General features: G+C 33.3%; 1 protein-coding gene across 1 annotated transcript in view; it reads left to right on the top strand.

Moving 5' to 3' along the window:
- LOC145265488 (mesoderm-specific transcript protein-like) overlaps positions 1-13,754 on the top strand; it is a 63,980-nt gene extending 50,226 nt beyond the window's left edge. The window contains exons 11-12 of the mRNA XM_080121365.1: positions 2,738-2,798; positions 13,484-13,754. Coding sequence (XP_079977491.1) covers positions 2,738-2,798; positions 13,484-13,607 — 185 coding nt within the window. The 3' untranslated portion in view covers positions 13,608-13,754. The remainder of the gene's footprint in view (positions 1-2,737; positions 2,799-13,483) is intronic.
- Positions 13,755-14,135: the final 381 nt, after the last annotated feature.

Here is a 14,135-nt window from a genome sequence, read left to right as displayed (position 1 = left end):
GCAGGGAATCAATCGATTTCAACAATTTTGATGACAATAAAAATATGGGAGTGCAAAACATGTTGATAATCATTCAATTCTGGGCAACATCGGGTCATCCTACTAGTCAGATTGAAGTCATTTTAAATACATAAAAAATTAGATATAAGAATATATCTGTCTGTAAGTTATGTCAAGCCATCATATCAAGCTTGTACAGCAAATCGGCAAAATCTTATACAAAATTTAAAAAAGTCTGTTCATAATTGTGAAAGAATTTGAAAATTTTAATTTTTATGTTAATTTTCTTGTGTAGCAGTAAAAGTTCGCAATGAAATATTTTGTGGAGGTTTTAACAAGTATTTTATGTCAAACACTCAAGAGTTAACGTTTCTGAATTTTTTGAGATGAGGATTGGTTACTCATATTATTTGAATTCATCGGACTACTGTTCTCATCTTTAGTGTAATCTTCACAACATTTCGGTCAATATAACCTTCGACCTTCTTCAGGTGTATCTTGTTAAACTCAGAAATTTGAACGGAATTTCGAATGGAACTCTTCATTTACTTCACAGGGTTAGCATGCTTTTGTTCCATCAGCCATGACTGATAATCAAGATTTACTCCAAAATCAACCCGCCATACTGCATATCATCAGTATCACCATCATCAACATCATCATAACATGCTAGCATGCATTAGACTACTTTTAGAAATTCACTTCCAAACTAACCTATTTCTGGCCAAGTCTTTATCTTTCTCTCAATTCCATTTTTATCACTTCTTGCCATGCTTCACTTGACCTTCCTCTGCAAACTGAACCTGCTATCTCAACTGTCCTACATCTACTAACCCAAGAATTTTCATCCATTCTTTCCATGTAACCATACCATCAAAGTCTCCTGTTCTGCACATATCTCCCTATACTATCCAGATTTAATCTTCCTCTGAGGTTATCAAATCTTAGTTTGTCTTTAAGACTCATATGACACATCCATCATTCAATTCAATGCCTCTGTCCAGTCTTGAAAGACAAAGAACACCCCCTGCAGGGGGCAGCTGCACATGTAATCATGAGGCAAGGGTTGCACAATCTCCAATCAAACCTCTCCTGAATCGGCACTGTTTGAGTCCAGTGGCTAGAAGAAGTCCAGGATGACTGGAAACAATGCCGAGATAAGCAGAGAGCACAAACAGCACCTGTAAGTCTCAAATATCACCCATTTAGTAATGACCAGGTTCAACATTGCTTAACTTCAGTGATCCAGCGGGAACCGGTGTGTCAACGTGATGATGTTGTAATACATCCATCATATTATTCTCATATCATTTATATCCATGCAACACATATCCCCAACTCTCAGTGTCCAGTTTTCACTTCTATACATCACCTGCATACAGATGCTTGAAACAGACCAAATACCAAGGTCTCATATATGATATGAAAAGAAACTGGAATGTTAGGGAGATACCAATCATACCAGTTATTATAGGTGCCATACGGCTTATGAAGAAGAACCTGAAGTCCTACCTAAATAATATTCCTGGCAAACTAAGTGCAAAAGAGATCCAGACAATTGCACTTAAGGGAACAGCAAGGATACTAAAAAGAGCTCTCGGTTAATTTCAGTAAAAAGCAGGGCAATGTTGGCAGTCGGTTTGGCTGCCCCATACCCAGCATTACAATCTTCAAAGGAAGAAAATTAAAAAAAAAAAGATGCTTGATAGACTCTTTACTTGGCCAACAGTAGTAACACACTTAGTAATGGCAGAGATTCCCTGAATTTTACAATCACACGAACACCTGCTCCACCCTGTGCTCCAATGGTATCATTCAGGTAACAAAACCTGAATATCTTCGCAATCCAAATATATTTTCTCCATATCTGAATTATCATCCATCTCTTACATTGTCTTGAACTGCGCACATGTAATTTCAACCACATTTCTTGTATAGCCAATGCTTACAATCACCACAAAAACTAGGGTGGTTGTCCAAATTTAAAAAAAAATTAAAAAAACAAAAATATAGAAAAATCTTTATAATGTAGATGTACATATCTGTCATGGAACGAAAAGATCATATTCTAAAAATCACAAAAATTGATCGAGTAGTTTTTTTTTTAATATAAAAATCATTTTTTTTCTTTAACGATTTAAAGCGATTAATAGTAAACCATAGTAATTAAAAGGCTGAAATTTCGGTTATCTTCCTTTCTTTATTCAAGATGGCAGAGCAAGACACTCCATCCTTACTTTCCCATCAAATTTTATTTTTTTATTCAAAAATAAAACTACTCAATCAATTTATGTGACTTTTGAAATATCACGTTGTTGTTGGTGGTGGTGTTTTTTTTTGTTTTTTTTTGCTATGAGTGCATACATCATACAGATTTTCTTTATTTTTGTTTTTTGATATAAGAAGAATTCTAGGCAGGTGCCAAATTGAATTGCAGTTAACTCCCTTTCCAAAAACTGAGCACAAAAACTATTGAGGAGTTTTCCAACACTACAACCACTTTAGTCTTAGCAACAGTTACTTTCAGATTTTTCTTGTGTGTATATTGTTTATATGAACTGATTATACATCTATTTGTTTTTATGTTTTATTTTTTTGTTTTTATATGAACATTTGTTTTTATGTTTTATTTTTTTGTTTTTATATGAACATTTGTTTTTATGTTTTATTTTTTTGTTTTTATATGAACTGATTATACATCTATTTGTTTTCATGATTGTACATCTATTTGTTTCAGTTTTGTTTATATATGGACCAGCAGATCCAATCAACACAACTCCATTTATTGATCATTATATGTAAGTTATTATCATTTCTTATCTTTTTTTTTTCAGTTGTCTTTTTCTCATTTTATTTTTTTCTGTGGAGTGTCATGATGTTAGAAAATTACTCACATTTGAGAGTACTCTATTTTATTTTACATGCTGTAACTCCTATTTTACAAATTTGAAAACCGTAATTATCGTCAAAGCATTCATTTGGATGTTCATTGTAGCTTATAAATGAACAAAAGGCGAGCAATTAAAAGATACATCTGCCTTACTTAAAAATTGCTAGGTTTATTTATGGTGTCCTTAACATATAAAAACACCCACCCAATATTTTTGCTGATGAGGAGACTTTGTTTAAAAAAAACTATATGTCAAAATTATTGTCCGTGGCTTAATGTCTATCACAATAAAAACATCGTTTCCGAAACGATCGTACAAATTATTGGCTTTGTTGTTGATCCTTCTTATGAAACAGATTTTTAATTCTAATGTGAATTTTAAATTATCAATCACATTACTAAATATATATATATACAGTAAGTTATAAAATATATAGCGATTAAGCTACACTGAATATTCCGCATTTCATCCACTCTAGGATTCTTCAGGCTTATGCATAAGAGTGGATGAAACATGGAATATTCAATGTAGCTTAATCGCTATATATATTTTATAACTTACTAACTAGCTCTCCCCTGGTGCTACCAGATCAGGCTGTCTACTGACTTCCTGAGATGAAACGCACCTACATAGATGTCTTTGTTTTTTTATTCCCTTTTGCAAAACTTAGTCATGTTCTGCGAAAACAAAAACAAAAACAACATTCTCCTCCCCTTCCCCTCCCTCGTTTTCTTTTTCCTTCACCTCCTCACCCCCTTTTTTTTTTTTTTTTTTTTTTTTTTTGCCTAGTTGGTAGGGCGATAGAACATACCAACTGCCCCCCTGCAGAGGGTAAAAATCCTTCAATGGGACCACCAGTTGACCGTTGGTGGCAACCCGTAATGCATTAAGAACGGGATCCTGGTGGTTGAGTGGAACATGCCTAGGAAATAATAACATGATACTACAACACACCACTTTGGCCCTTACTAGGCTAGACGGGAGGTTGGATAGGCCCGATCCAATCAATCGGTTGGTCATGACAAGCACTAATTCAGACAATCCAAACAAAAACACACTAACACTCAACATAAACAATAAACTGAGTTAATAAGCGATGGCTGAAGGGTCAATCAAGCTGGGAAAAAGGTAACCATCAGGAATAATAAAAATACAGGGAAATCCCATACTTGGGTGGGCATAACCATATATTGTGAATGCTTGGAAACCTCCCCATGTTTGAGTATACCAGCTATGTAGCCCTGGAGAACCGAGGCGAATGGGATTTACCCCCTCATAGTTCTTCCCCATAAGGGGCTCCGAGGAGGGTGGGGAGCATGGCTGATGAATTTTTCAAAAATTATTATGAATGCCAAAAAATCCAAGAGACCACACACAGAAATAGACTCTGACAGCGACAATGAAGATACAAACTTTCCAAGATTCATCGTGCTAGAAGCAACGTCTAATATACTGTTAACTAAAATGTCACCCTTCATTATCCAAAAGGTAATATCAAGCAAAATAACACCTAAAAATGTCAAAAAATTAAGGAATGGTACCATATTGGTAGAAGTACAAAATAAAAAACAGGCCAAAACTCTACTTCAACTACAAAAATTGCATGAAACAAACATCAAAGCTTATCCACACCAAACACTAAACTACTCCAAAGGAGTCATAAAAAACCAGGAAATCTCCGTCTGCACAACAGAAGAAATCAAAACAGAACTAAAAAACCAAGGGGTCACAGATGTAAAAAGAATCACATTTAAAAAAAAAGGAGAGGTAATATATACAAACACTTATATATTAACATTCAATTATCCTCAAATACCAGAGACCATCAATATAGGTTATGAAAGAACGAAAATAGAACAATACATTCCAAAACCTTTACAATGCTACAACTGCCAAAAGTTTGGACATAATAAAGACCAATGTCTAAGATTCTTCACATGTGGAAACTGCAGTGAAAAAAACCCAGACCACGATGAAGAAGACTGTCCAAATAAAACCAAATGCACAAACTGTCAAGAAGAGCACCACTCTCACTCAAAACAGTGCAAAATATATAAGCAAGAGAAGGAAATAATAACAATCAAATATCAAAAAAATATAACCTTCCAAGAAGCCCGCAAAGAAGTCACAAATCGCACCAAAAACTCATATGCCACAATAACCCAACAAGCAAACAAAATGTACAACTACAATGAACTAAACCTTGCTCCAGAAATTGCAAACCTAGCAAAAGAACTAAAGAACATACTTGAAGAATTAAAATCTTTTTTATCAGAACTGAAAATAAATTCTAACAGCCAAATAAAAGTCAGAAACGAACAACCCAGTATAAAAGAAAACGAAACAAAGGAAATCAGAAAAACTTCCATCAATATTGAGGAATCAATCTCTAAAGAAATGAAACCTCCTCAATTATCAAAACGTGAAAGATCCAAGTCACTAACAAGGACAAAAACAGATGTTAAAAATAAACACACAACAACAGAAAAAATGGAAATAGAACAGAACAACAAAAAAACTACCCCCCAAAAACAAAATGACAAACAAAAAACAGAATTAGTATTAATTGAAAATGAAAATAAATTTGAACTAGTTGAAACTGGTAGCCAAAAAAGACAGTCAAGACAAAGTAAATCTAAAAGTCCCAGACCAAAACCCAAAAAAAGCCTCTCACCAGAAACAAGAAACAGACCATCCACTTCCAAAAGAAACACCCAAACTAACATCGAAACTATGGACGTAGACATAAACACCAACAGTCCAAAACCAAAAGAAAATATAAACCATGACTAACAAAATCCTACAGTGGAACATAAGAGGATTAAAAATTAATATCGAAGAAATGCAAATACTTATCAAATCCTTATGTCCTGCAATAATTTGCCTACAGGAAACACACTTAAAAGAAAATGACAAAATTAACATAAAACACTACTCAATATACAACCACATAAACAAATTATCATGCAAAGCCACCGGTGGATCATCAATACTGATAAACGAAAACATTCCACACAGCAAAGTGAACTTAAAAACAAATATGCAAGCTGTTGCAATAACTGCAACACTACACAAAACAGTAACCCTATGCTCACTCTATATACCACCAAATGAAACAATAAACGAAACAGAATTAAACAATATAATCAAACAACTACCTAAACCTTTTCTACTGTTGGGAGACTTCAATAGTCACAATATATGGTGGGGCAGTAAAAAAAACAACAAAAGAGGCCAAACCATAGAAAAAATAATTAACCAAAATGATCTATGCCTACTCAACAACAAAGAGAATACATATATGCACCCACCAACGGGAACCCTATCAGCAATCGATATAACACTATGTGACCCAACTATATACATGGATTATAGCTGGAGAACACATAAGGATACATGCGGAAGTGACCACTTCCCAATCATAATAGAAAACGAGAATCCCAAGCCAGAAGACAAAACACCCCGCTGGAATTTACAAAAGGCAAATTGGGAAAATTTCCAAAATACATGTCAATACAGATTAATACCTGAAGCGAATCCTGACTTAGAACACATCACATATTTCAGCAACACCCTACTCACAATAGCCGAGGAGAACATACCAAAAAGTTCCACTACTACAAAATATAACAAACCCTGGTACAATAAAGAATGCAAAGAAGCTATAAGAGCCAGACGTGCAAACCTAAGGAAATTCAAAAACAGTCCAACGAAAGAAAATTTGGACACCTATAAAAACAGCAAAGCCAAAGCACGGAAAACTATCAAAGAATCAAAACGGAACTCGTGGAAAGACTATGTAACAAAAATTAATCAAAACACAAAACCCAAAAAAGTATGGGAGATGGTCAGAAAAATAGCAGGAAAAAATACAAAGAACCCTATTAAACACCTTATATGCGACAACACAAAGATTACCGACAAACAAAATATCGCAAATAAATTAGCAGAACAATTCTCAATGAACTCATCATCAAAAAACCAAAATAAAAAATTCCAAGCTATAAAGAAAAATGAAGAAAAAATAAAAATAAACTTCAAATCAAAAAATGAAGAAAACTACAATCAATTATTCAACAGTGCAGAACTAGAGGAGGCAATAAACAAATCTCCCGATACAGCAGTCGGCCCCGACGAGATCCATTATCAATTCCTCAAAAAACTACCAAAACCATCACTGGACTACTTATTACAAATTTACAATGAGATATGGATAACTAACAACATTCCAAAAAACTGGAAGCAGGCAACAGTAATCCCAATACCCAAACCAAAAAAAGACCATACAAACCCAACAAACTACCGACCCATTGCACTAACTAGTTGTTTGTGCAAAACTTTTGAGAGAATGATTAACGAAAGGTTAAATTGGTACTTGGAAAGCAAAAATCTAATTACAGAAAGCCAGTCGGGTTTCAGGAAAAATAGAAGCCCCACCGATCACTTAATAAAACTGGAAACACGCATAAGAGAAGCATTTGCAAAAAAAGAACATCTAATAGCAATTTTTTTTGACATGCAAAAGGCGTATGACACCGCTTGGAAATACGGAATCCAAAAAGACCTGTATGAACTAGGACTTAGGGGTAGAATGCCAGAAATTATCAGAAATTTCTTAACAAATAGAAACTTCCAAGTACGGATGGACAACACTTATTCAGTCCAAAAAGATCAAGAAATGGGGGTCCCCCAAGGCAGTATCCTGTCTGTCACCCTCTTCAACATTAAAATAAACAATATCATAAAAAACATAGACCCAGGAATTGAAAACGCCCTATACGTGGACGACCTACTTATATACTACCAATCTAAATATATACAAACAGCCGAACGCAAACTACAACTCTGTCTGAATAAAATAAACAAATGGGCCATAGAAAATGGATTTACATTCTCAGAGGAAAAAACTAAATGCATCCACTTTTGCAAATTACGAAAATTCCACCACGACCCCAACCTGAAACTGGATAACAAGAACATCCCACTCACCGACCAACATAAATATTTAGGTATTATATTCGATAAAAAATTGAACTTTATACCGCATATAAAATATTTAAAAGCAAAATGCCAAAAGACAATGCAATTGATCAAAGTCCTAGCACACACCGATTGGGGTGCAGACAAAGTCACATTATTGAAATTATACCAAACTCTAATCAGATCTAAAATGGACTATGGATGCTTCATCTATGGAGCAGCAAGGAAGTCCTACATAAAAGAACTAAATACAATCCATCATCAAGGATTAAGATTAGCCTTGGGAGCATTTAGAACCTCTCCAGTAGAAAGCCTCTATATAGAGGCCCATGAGCCTCCACTGATTCTAAGACGACAGAAGTTAGCGCTACAATATTACCTAAAGCTGGTATCGTGTCCAACAAATCCTGCATACCAATGTACCCTCCACCCACAATACACACATCTCTTCAACAAGAAAGAAAATATCATCAAGCCCTACAGCCTCCGGATAAAAAACCTTCTCACAGAAGCCCAAATGGACATTACAAAAATACATAAATATAACAAATCAAAAACTCCACCCTGGATGATCAAACAACCACACATAATATTAAAATTAAATAAATATCCCAAAACGAAAACCCACCCATCAACCTTCCATGAAGAACTACTTATCATCCAGAATACATACAAAGAATATACACAAATTTACACTGACGGATCAAAAGATGGAGATAAAGTAGGATGCGCAGCCATCCACAAAAAAATAAAACTAAAGAAAAGGCTCCCAAACGAATCTTCTATTTTCAGCGCAGAAGCAACAGCCATAGATTCGGCACTGAATATAATAACCAATGATGACCATCAAAAATATATCATATTTACTGACTCACTTTCAATACTCATATCTCTAAAAGAAAAAAAAATGACAAACCCACTTATTACAAAATTGCTAAACAAAATAGATGCCATAACCATGAAAAAAAACATTATCTTTTGCTGGATACCAAGCCATATCGGCATATACATGAATGAACAAGCAGATAAGGCAGCAAAGGAAACTCTGCAACAAAACCACATAAGTGGAAAAATCCCCTATACAGACCTAAAGACTAAAATAAACACATTTTTGAAGAGAAAATGGCAAGAAAACTGGAGCTCATGCACCAAAAACAAACTATTCCAAATAACACCAAATATTGGAACGAGAAACACCAAAAAGTTAACAAGAAAGGAAGAGGTAGTAATGACCAGACTGCGAATAGGTCACACTCACATCACCCACTCACATCTACTAAAAGGGGAGGAGACACCAAACTGTATAACGTGTCAAGAACCCTACACAATACACCATATACTGACAAACTGCATTGACCTTGAACAAATCCGAACAAAGTATTACCAAGAAAAAAATCTGAAAACAATATTAAACAAGATTGATCCCCAAAAAATTATCAATTTTCTGAAAGAAACTAAAATATACTCAAAAATATAAGGAAAGACCCCCCCCCCCCCAAAAAAAAAGAAAAACCTTAAGAAGAACAAACCAATATTTAACACAACATAACGAACCTTTCGGCATTAAATGACCCCAAAGTGGTTGATATGCCGTAAAACAGAACAAACAAACAAACAAACAAACAACTAGCTCTCCCTATGTATTGAGCACTGTTGAAGTAAATACTTAAAGTTTATGCATAAATTTATATTTTTGTATATTTTATATGAGTAAATGAAGTAGTTATATATATATATATATATATATATATATATATATATATATATATATATATATATATATATATATATGAATGATCAGAATTAAACATAAACTTCAGGGAATTCTCCATTATATAATTATAGGGAGTGTTGCAATATTTTTTGATTTATAATATGGGGTATGGTCCCTGAACTCTGGGAGATTCTATTTATAAACACTGCCGATAAGAAATGACGAATAAAATTAATTCATGTTCTGTTTTCAACCAATCAGAAACCAAAATTGCTCAATAAAAATTGAAACTTTTCGCATTCCGGAACATAATTTTTCTTGTCAAAATGAGAAGTTTCTTTTGCTCTTTGCTTGCCCAGCATAAAGCCCAGGACTTGTACAAAACTGCAACCCGCTAACAAGTCTTCATATCCAGGGCTTGTATAGAATTGCTACTCATCGGAATCTTAAGACCTCCGCAAAGTCACCATTCACCCATGCATGGAATACTGTTGCCACATTTGGGCTGGTGCATCTACTAGTTTCTCCATCCTAGTCCAAGATAGTTTCCAATTTAGTAGGTCTCTCCCATCGCCACAATGTTGCATCCTTGTACCTCTTTTACAAGGACTTTTTAATGGAATGTGCTCTGATGAACTCATTGTACTTGTGCCCCCCTCAACATACATACTTCTGTCTAACTCAACAAGCAACAAAATCTCACCCCTTCGCTATAGAGATCTCTAGATGATGGTAATAGTCTACTCCAATAGTTTCTTCCTTCTTACTGTTAGAATTTGGAATTCCCTCAGTGTTTCCTGCTTCTCTGACATTAATAACATGCAGAAGTTTAAAAGTAATGTGAGCAGACATCTTGCTACTCAGCTCCCCATAATTCCTGTTAGTTAGACATGATCCCAAATAGTAACCCTTATGTTCCATGTAGCAGTGTTGCATCCCTGTGCCTATTTTACAAGTACTTTAATGAAACTGTAGAGGCCCCTAGATGCTGGAAAGCCTTTTTTGAGTCCTCATTTAACAAGGCCCAAAGGCCACTTAAGGATAAAGGTTAATGAATGCAAGGGGTGGTAGTGTAGTAATCATTAATGGTATAAATTGGGTAGAATTTGATTATTTTTGGGGACAGCTTGACCAGAATTTGTTTATATTGGATTTGAAGGCTACCATGTTGTATTCAACCAGGAAGCATGCCAGCAGAACAGTGTTCCACAGATGGGCAGTTCTGGGAAATAAGCTTCTGCTACTGCTAGAATTTGAAATCCCCTCTCTGTTTCCTGCTTCCTTGACAGTAATGACACGCAGAAGTTTAAATGTAATGTGAACAAACATCTTGCTACTCAACTCCCTACAATCCCCTGTTAGACATGATCCCAAATAGTAACCCCTTATGTTCCATGTAACAAAATGCTTTGTTTGGGGTGAAAAAGAGTAAAAAAAAAAGGTGTGAGAAAAATGCTCAAAAGGGATGATCTGACGATATCTAGGATCGAAATATAGTTACATTTTACTGTGACAGTTTTTTTTTTTTTTAGATAAGTATTCACAATCTATATATTAATATCGTAGTACCTTTAACGCACAAATATACCCAGTGAACCAAGTGCAAGAGTGTGCCTATGTGAACAACTTCTTCTCCATTGTTCTGACAATAAACTTATTTCACCCAGCCCCCCCCTTTTTTTTTTACTTCCTATCACTGAGAGTGGGGAGTGGGGGGCTTGATGGCCATATATCCAAACAACCCGACATTAATAGCAGGTGTGTCTCAGAGGTTAATATATTTGCTGATGACACCACATTCTGTCTCAGACATGCGGGGGAAAATGCATGCACACATATCAAAGGCAATTTGTGGAACCTTAGAAAATGACCTCTGTTCTAACTATTAGATTACATATTATCCGATCGGTAGATAGGTGATAACGTACTACAGACTGAAATTAGTAAATAGATATGCTGATTGAATGTTCATAGCATGTTATCACCTTCTATCCTCCTTTTTAATAAATAGGATCTCCTGATCACTGAAGGTGCAATGTAAAAAAAAAAATTAAAATAAAAAAAGAATAATGTCGTTTTTAGGCCATATGTGAAATTAAAATATGCCTTCTTGGTCTTCTGGCTAGGATCCAAGGGTAGTATCTCTTCTGTATAAAGAGGGTATAATGATATTGTGGGGTTTCTGTTCATGTTAGGCATCCATACAGTGGAAATATGTTGCAGACTACTATAAGGATATTGAAGATAAACCGTAATAACCAGATATATTTTGAAACTACATTAACCAGATTACTTAAATACTTTTACAGTTTTAACAAAAGGGCTACAATAATATCTCTGGGTCTCCATTCACGCTGAACATCCACAGAATGCCCAGCAGCAATATATTACATATGAAAGATGCGGCTGTTGAATTTCCACAGGTCCTGCTAGTTTGTATGATTTTGAATTCTTTGAACTACTACAACATTTCGACAAATGTAGCCTCTGATCTTCTTCAAATGCGTTTTGTCAAACTCTGGAATTGCTTCTTCATCATAGACTAGCTTAACATATTTAAAGTAACTCATGTTAAAGGTATAGATATAATAGTCAGATACATCCTAAGATGGGTTACTGCTGTCACATCTGGGGATAACTTTCATGTCTTGACATAGTTTTAAATTTGATTTTGAAATCTAGCAAGGTCTCTCCCATCGCCACAATGTTCTCTGCTTTTTTTCTACCGAAAAGCCCTTACTAATCTTTCTCTGACTCGCCATCGAAGAATAAAAAGCCCTCCGAAATAATTGAATAATACTGTGAAAATTTTTATTTATAAAGAGAACAGACTAGAAAAAATCCCCCGTAAAAATGATTTGTTTAATATGTTTAAAAACTAAAAAATAGAGTTTTTAATTTTAAACTTTCTGACTAAAAATACACTATTTTTTTTATTTTTATTTATTTATTTTTTTTTTAGATACCTTTAAGAAAATATACAGTTAGAAGAAAAATAATTTAGCATTATGCTATCCGGCATTGCCCAGGTGTGTTGAGGTGGTGTAGTAAGGAACCCCAGGAAGTGTTTAAAAAAAAAAGTTGTAGTAGCGGGGGGTGGGGTAAACAACAGTAGGGTGGAGAGGGGTGTTAAAATGTGGTAGTAGGCAGGCATGTAGACTCGAACCCATAACGTCTTAGCTGATGTGTCCATGGTGAAACTAGAAGTCGTGAGCGTTGGAATTAAAGCTAACAATCCAATGGAGATGATGACTTGCGAAAATGTCAACAAAAAAGCGACCCCCTCCTTATAGAAAACTGCCCATTTGTCATTTTTTTATCATTCCCTTTTTTTTTTTTCTTTCATTATTTTTGTCTTTCATTTTTATTTTTTTTCTTTCATTTTTTTTATCTTTCATCTTTTTCTATTTTTTTTTTCATCTTTTTTTTTTCATCTTTTTCTTTTTTTCTTTTCATCTTTTTCTTTTTTTCTTTTCATCTTTTTCTTTTTTTCTTTTCATCTTTTTCTTTTCATTTTTTGGGTTTTTTCTTTTCAGTTTCTTTTGTTACTTTTTTCAATTACTTTTCGTTTTTTCTTTTTTTTTCATTTTCTTTCATATTTTGTTTTTCATTATATTTTCTTTCATTTTGCGTTTTTACTTTTTCATCTTTGTTTTTCGTTTTTATCTTTCATTTTTTTCATCTGTTTTTTTCTTTCATTCTGTTCTGTTTTCATTTATATTTTTTGTTTTTATTTTTTTTCTTCATTTGTCTTTTTCCTTTTTTATATTTTTTATTCTTTTTTTCTATTTGTTTTATATATCTATAATTTTTGTTTATTTTTTTTAATTCAATTTTGTTATTCATTTTTCAAAAAAAAAAAAATTCTCATTCTTTATTCACTCTATTTTATTTTTAGGAAATTGGTTCCCCAACATAAAATCAGTGTTTTAGGAGAAAATATTGGCCATTATCCCCAATGGGAGGACCCAGAAAATGTAATGCAAGAATATAAGAAATTTTTGAAAAATATTCTACCTTGAAAAGTGCCAACATTTTTGTTTAACATGCTTTACTTTTATTTATTTTAATTTTTTTAATTTGTTTTAGTTTTTTTTAAATTATATTTTTCATTTAGAATTTAACTTTTTTTATAATTTTGTTTCTTAATTTTACATTCATTTATTTTATTTTTGTATATGAAATTTTTATTTAAGTTTATAAGCATTTTAAAAATATTTTTTCTAATTGAATCAATTTTATTTGCTTTATCTTTTATATTTTTCATGTGAAAATATTTTGCTAGCAATTTTATTTACTTTATTTAATTATTTTTTATGTTATATTTAGTTAAGACGCAATTTATTCACTTTATTTTTTGACATAATTTATATTTATTTTATTTACTTAATTTTTTTTCTCAATTTAAAAATATTTTGATTAATTTTTTACTTTATTGATTCAAATTTTTCTATTCTGATTATTTTTTTCATTTGTTTTTATAAGGTTTCCATTTATTTTCAATTTAGTATTTTCTTTAATTTTTAATTTAAAACTTTTTTTTTTTATGT

This window comes from Euprymna scolopes, chromosome 40 (genome assembly GCF_053919585.1).
Source record: "Euprymna scolopes isolate OS-2025 chromosome 40, ASM5391958v1, whole genome shotgun sequence".
NCBI lineage: Eukaryota > Metazoa > Mollusca > Cephalopoda > Sepiida > Sepiolidae > Euprymna > Euprymna scolopes.
The sequence above is the reverse complement of the archived record's forward strand: the minus strand, read 5'-3'. Positions and strand labels throughout refer to the sequence as shown.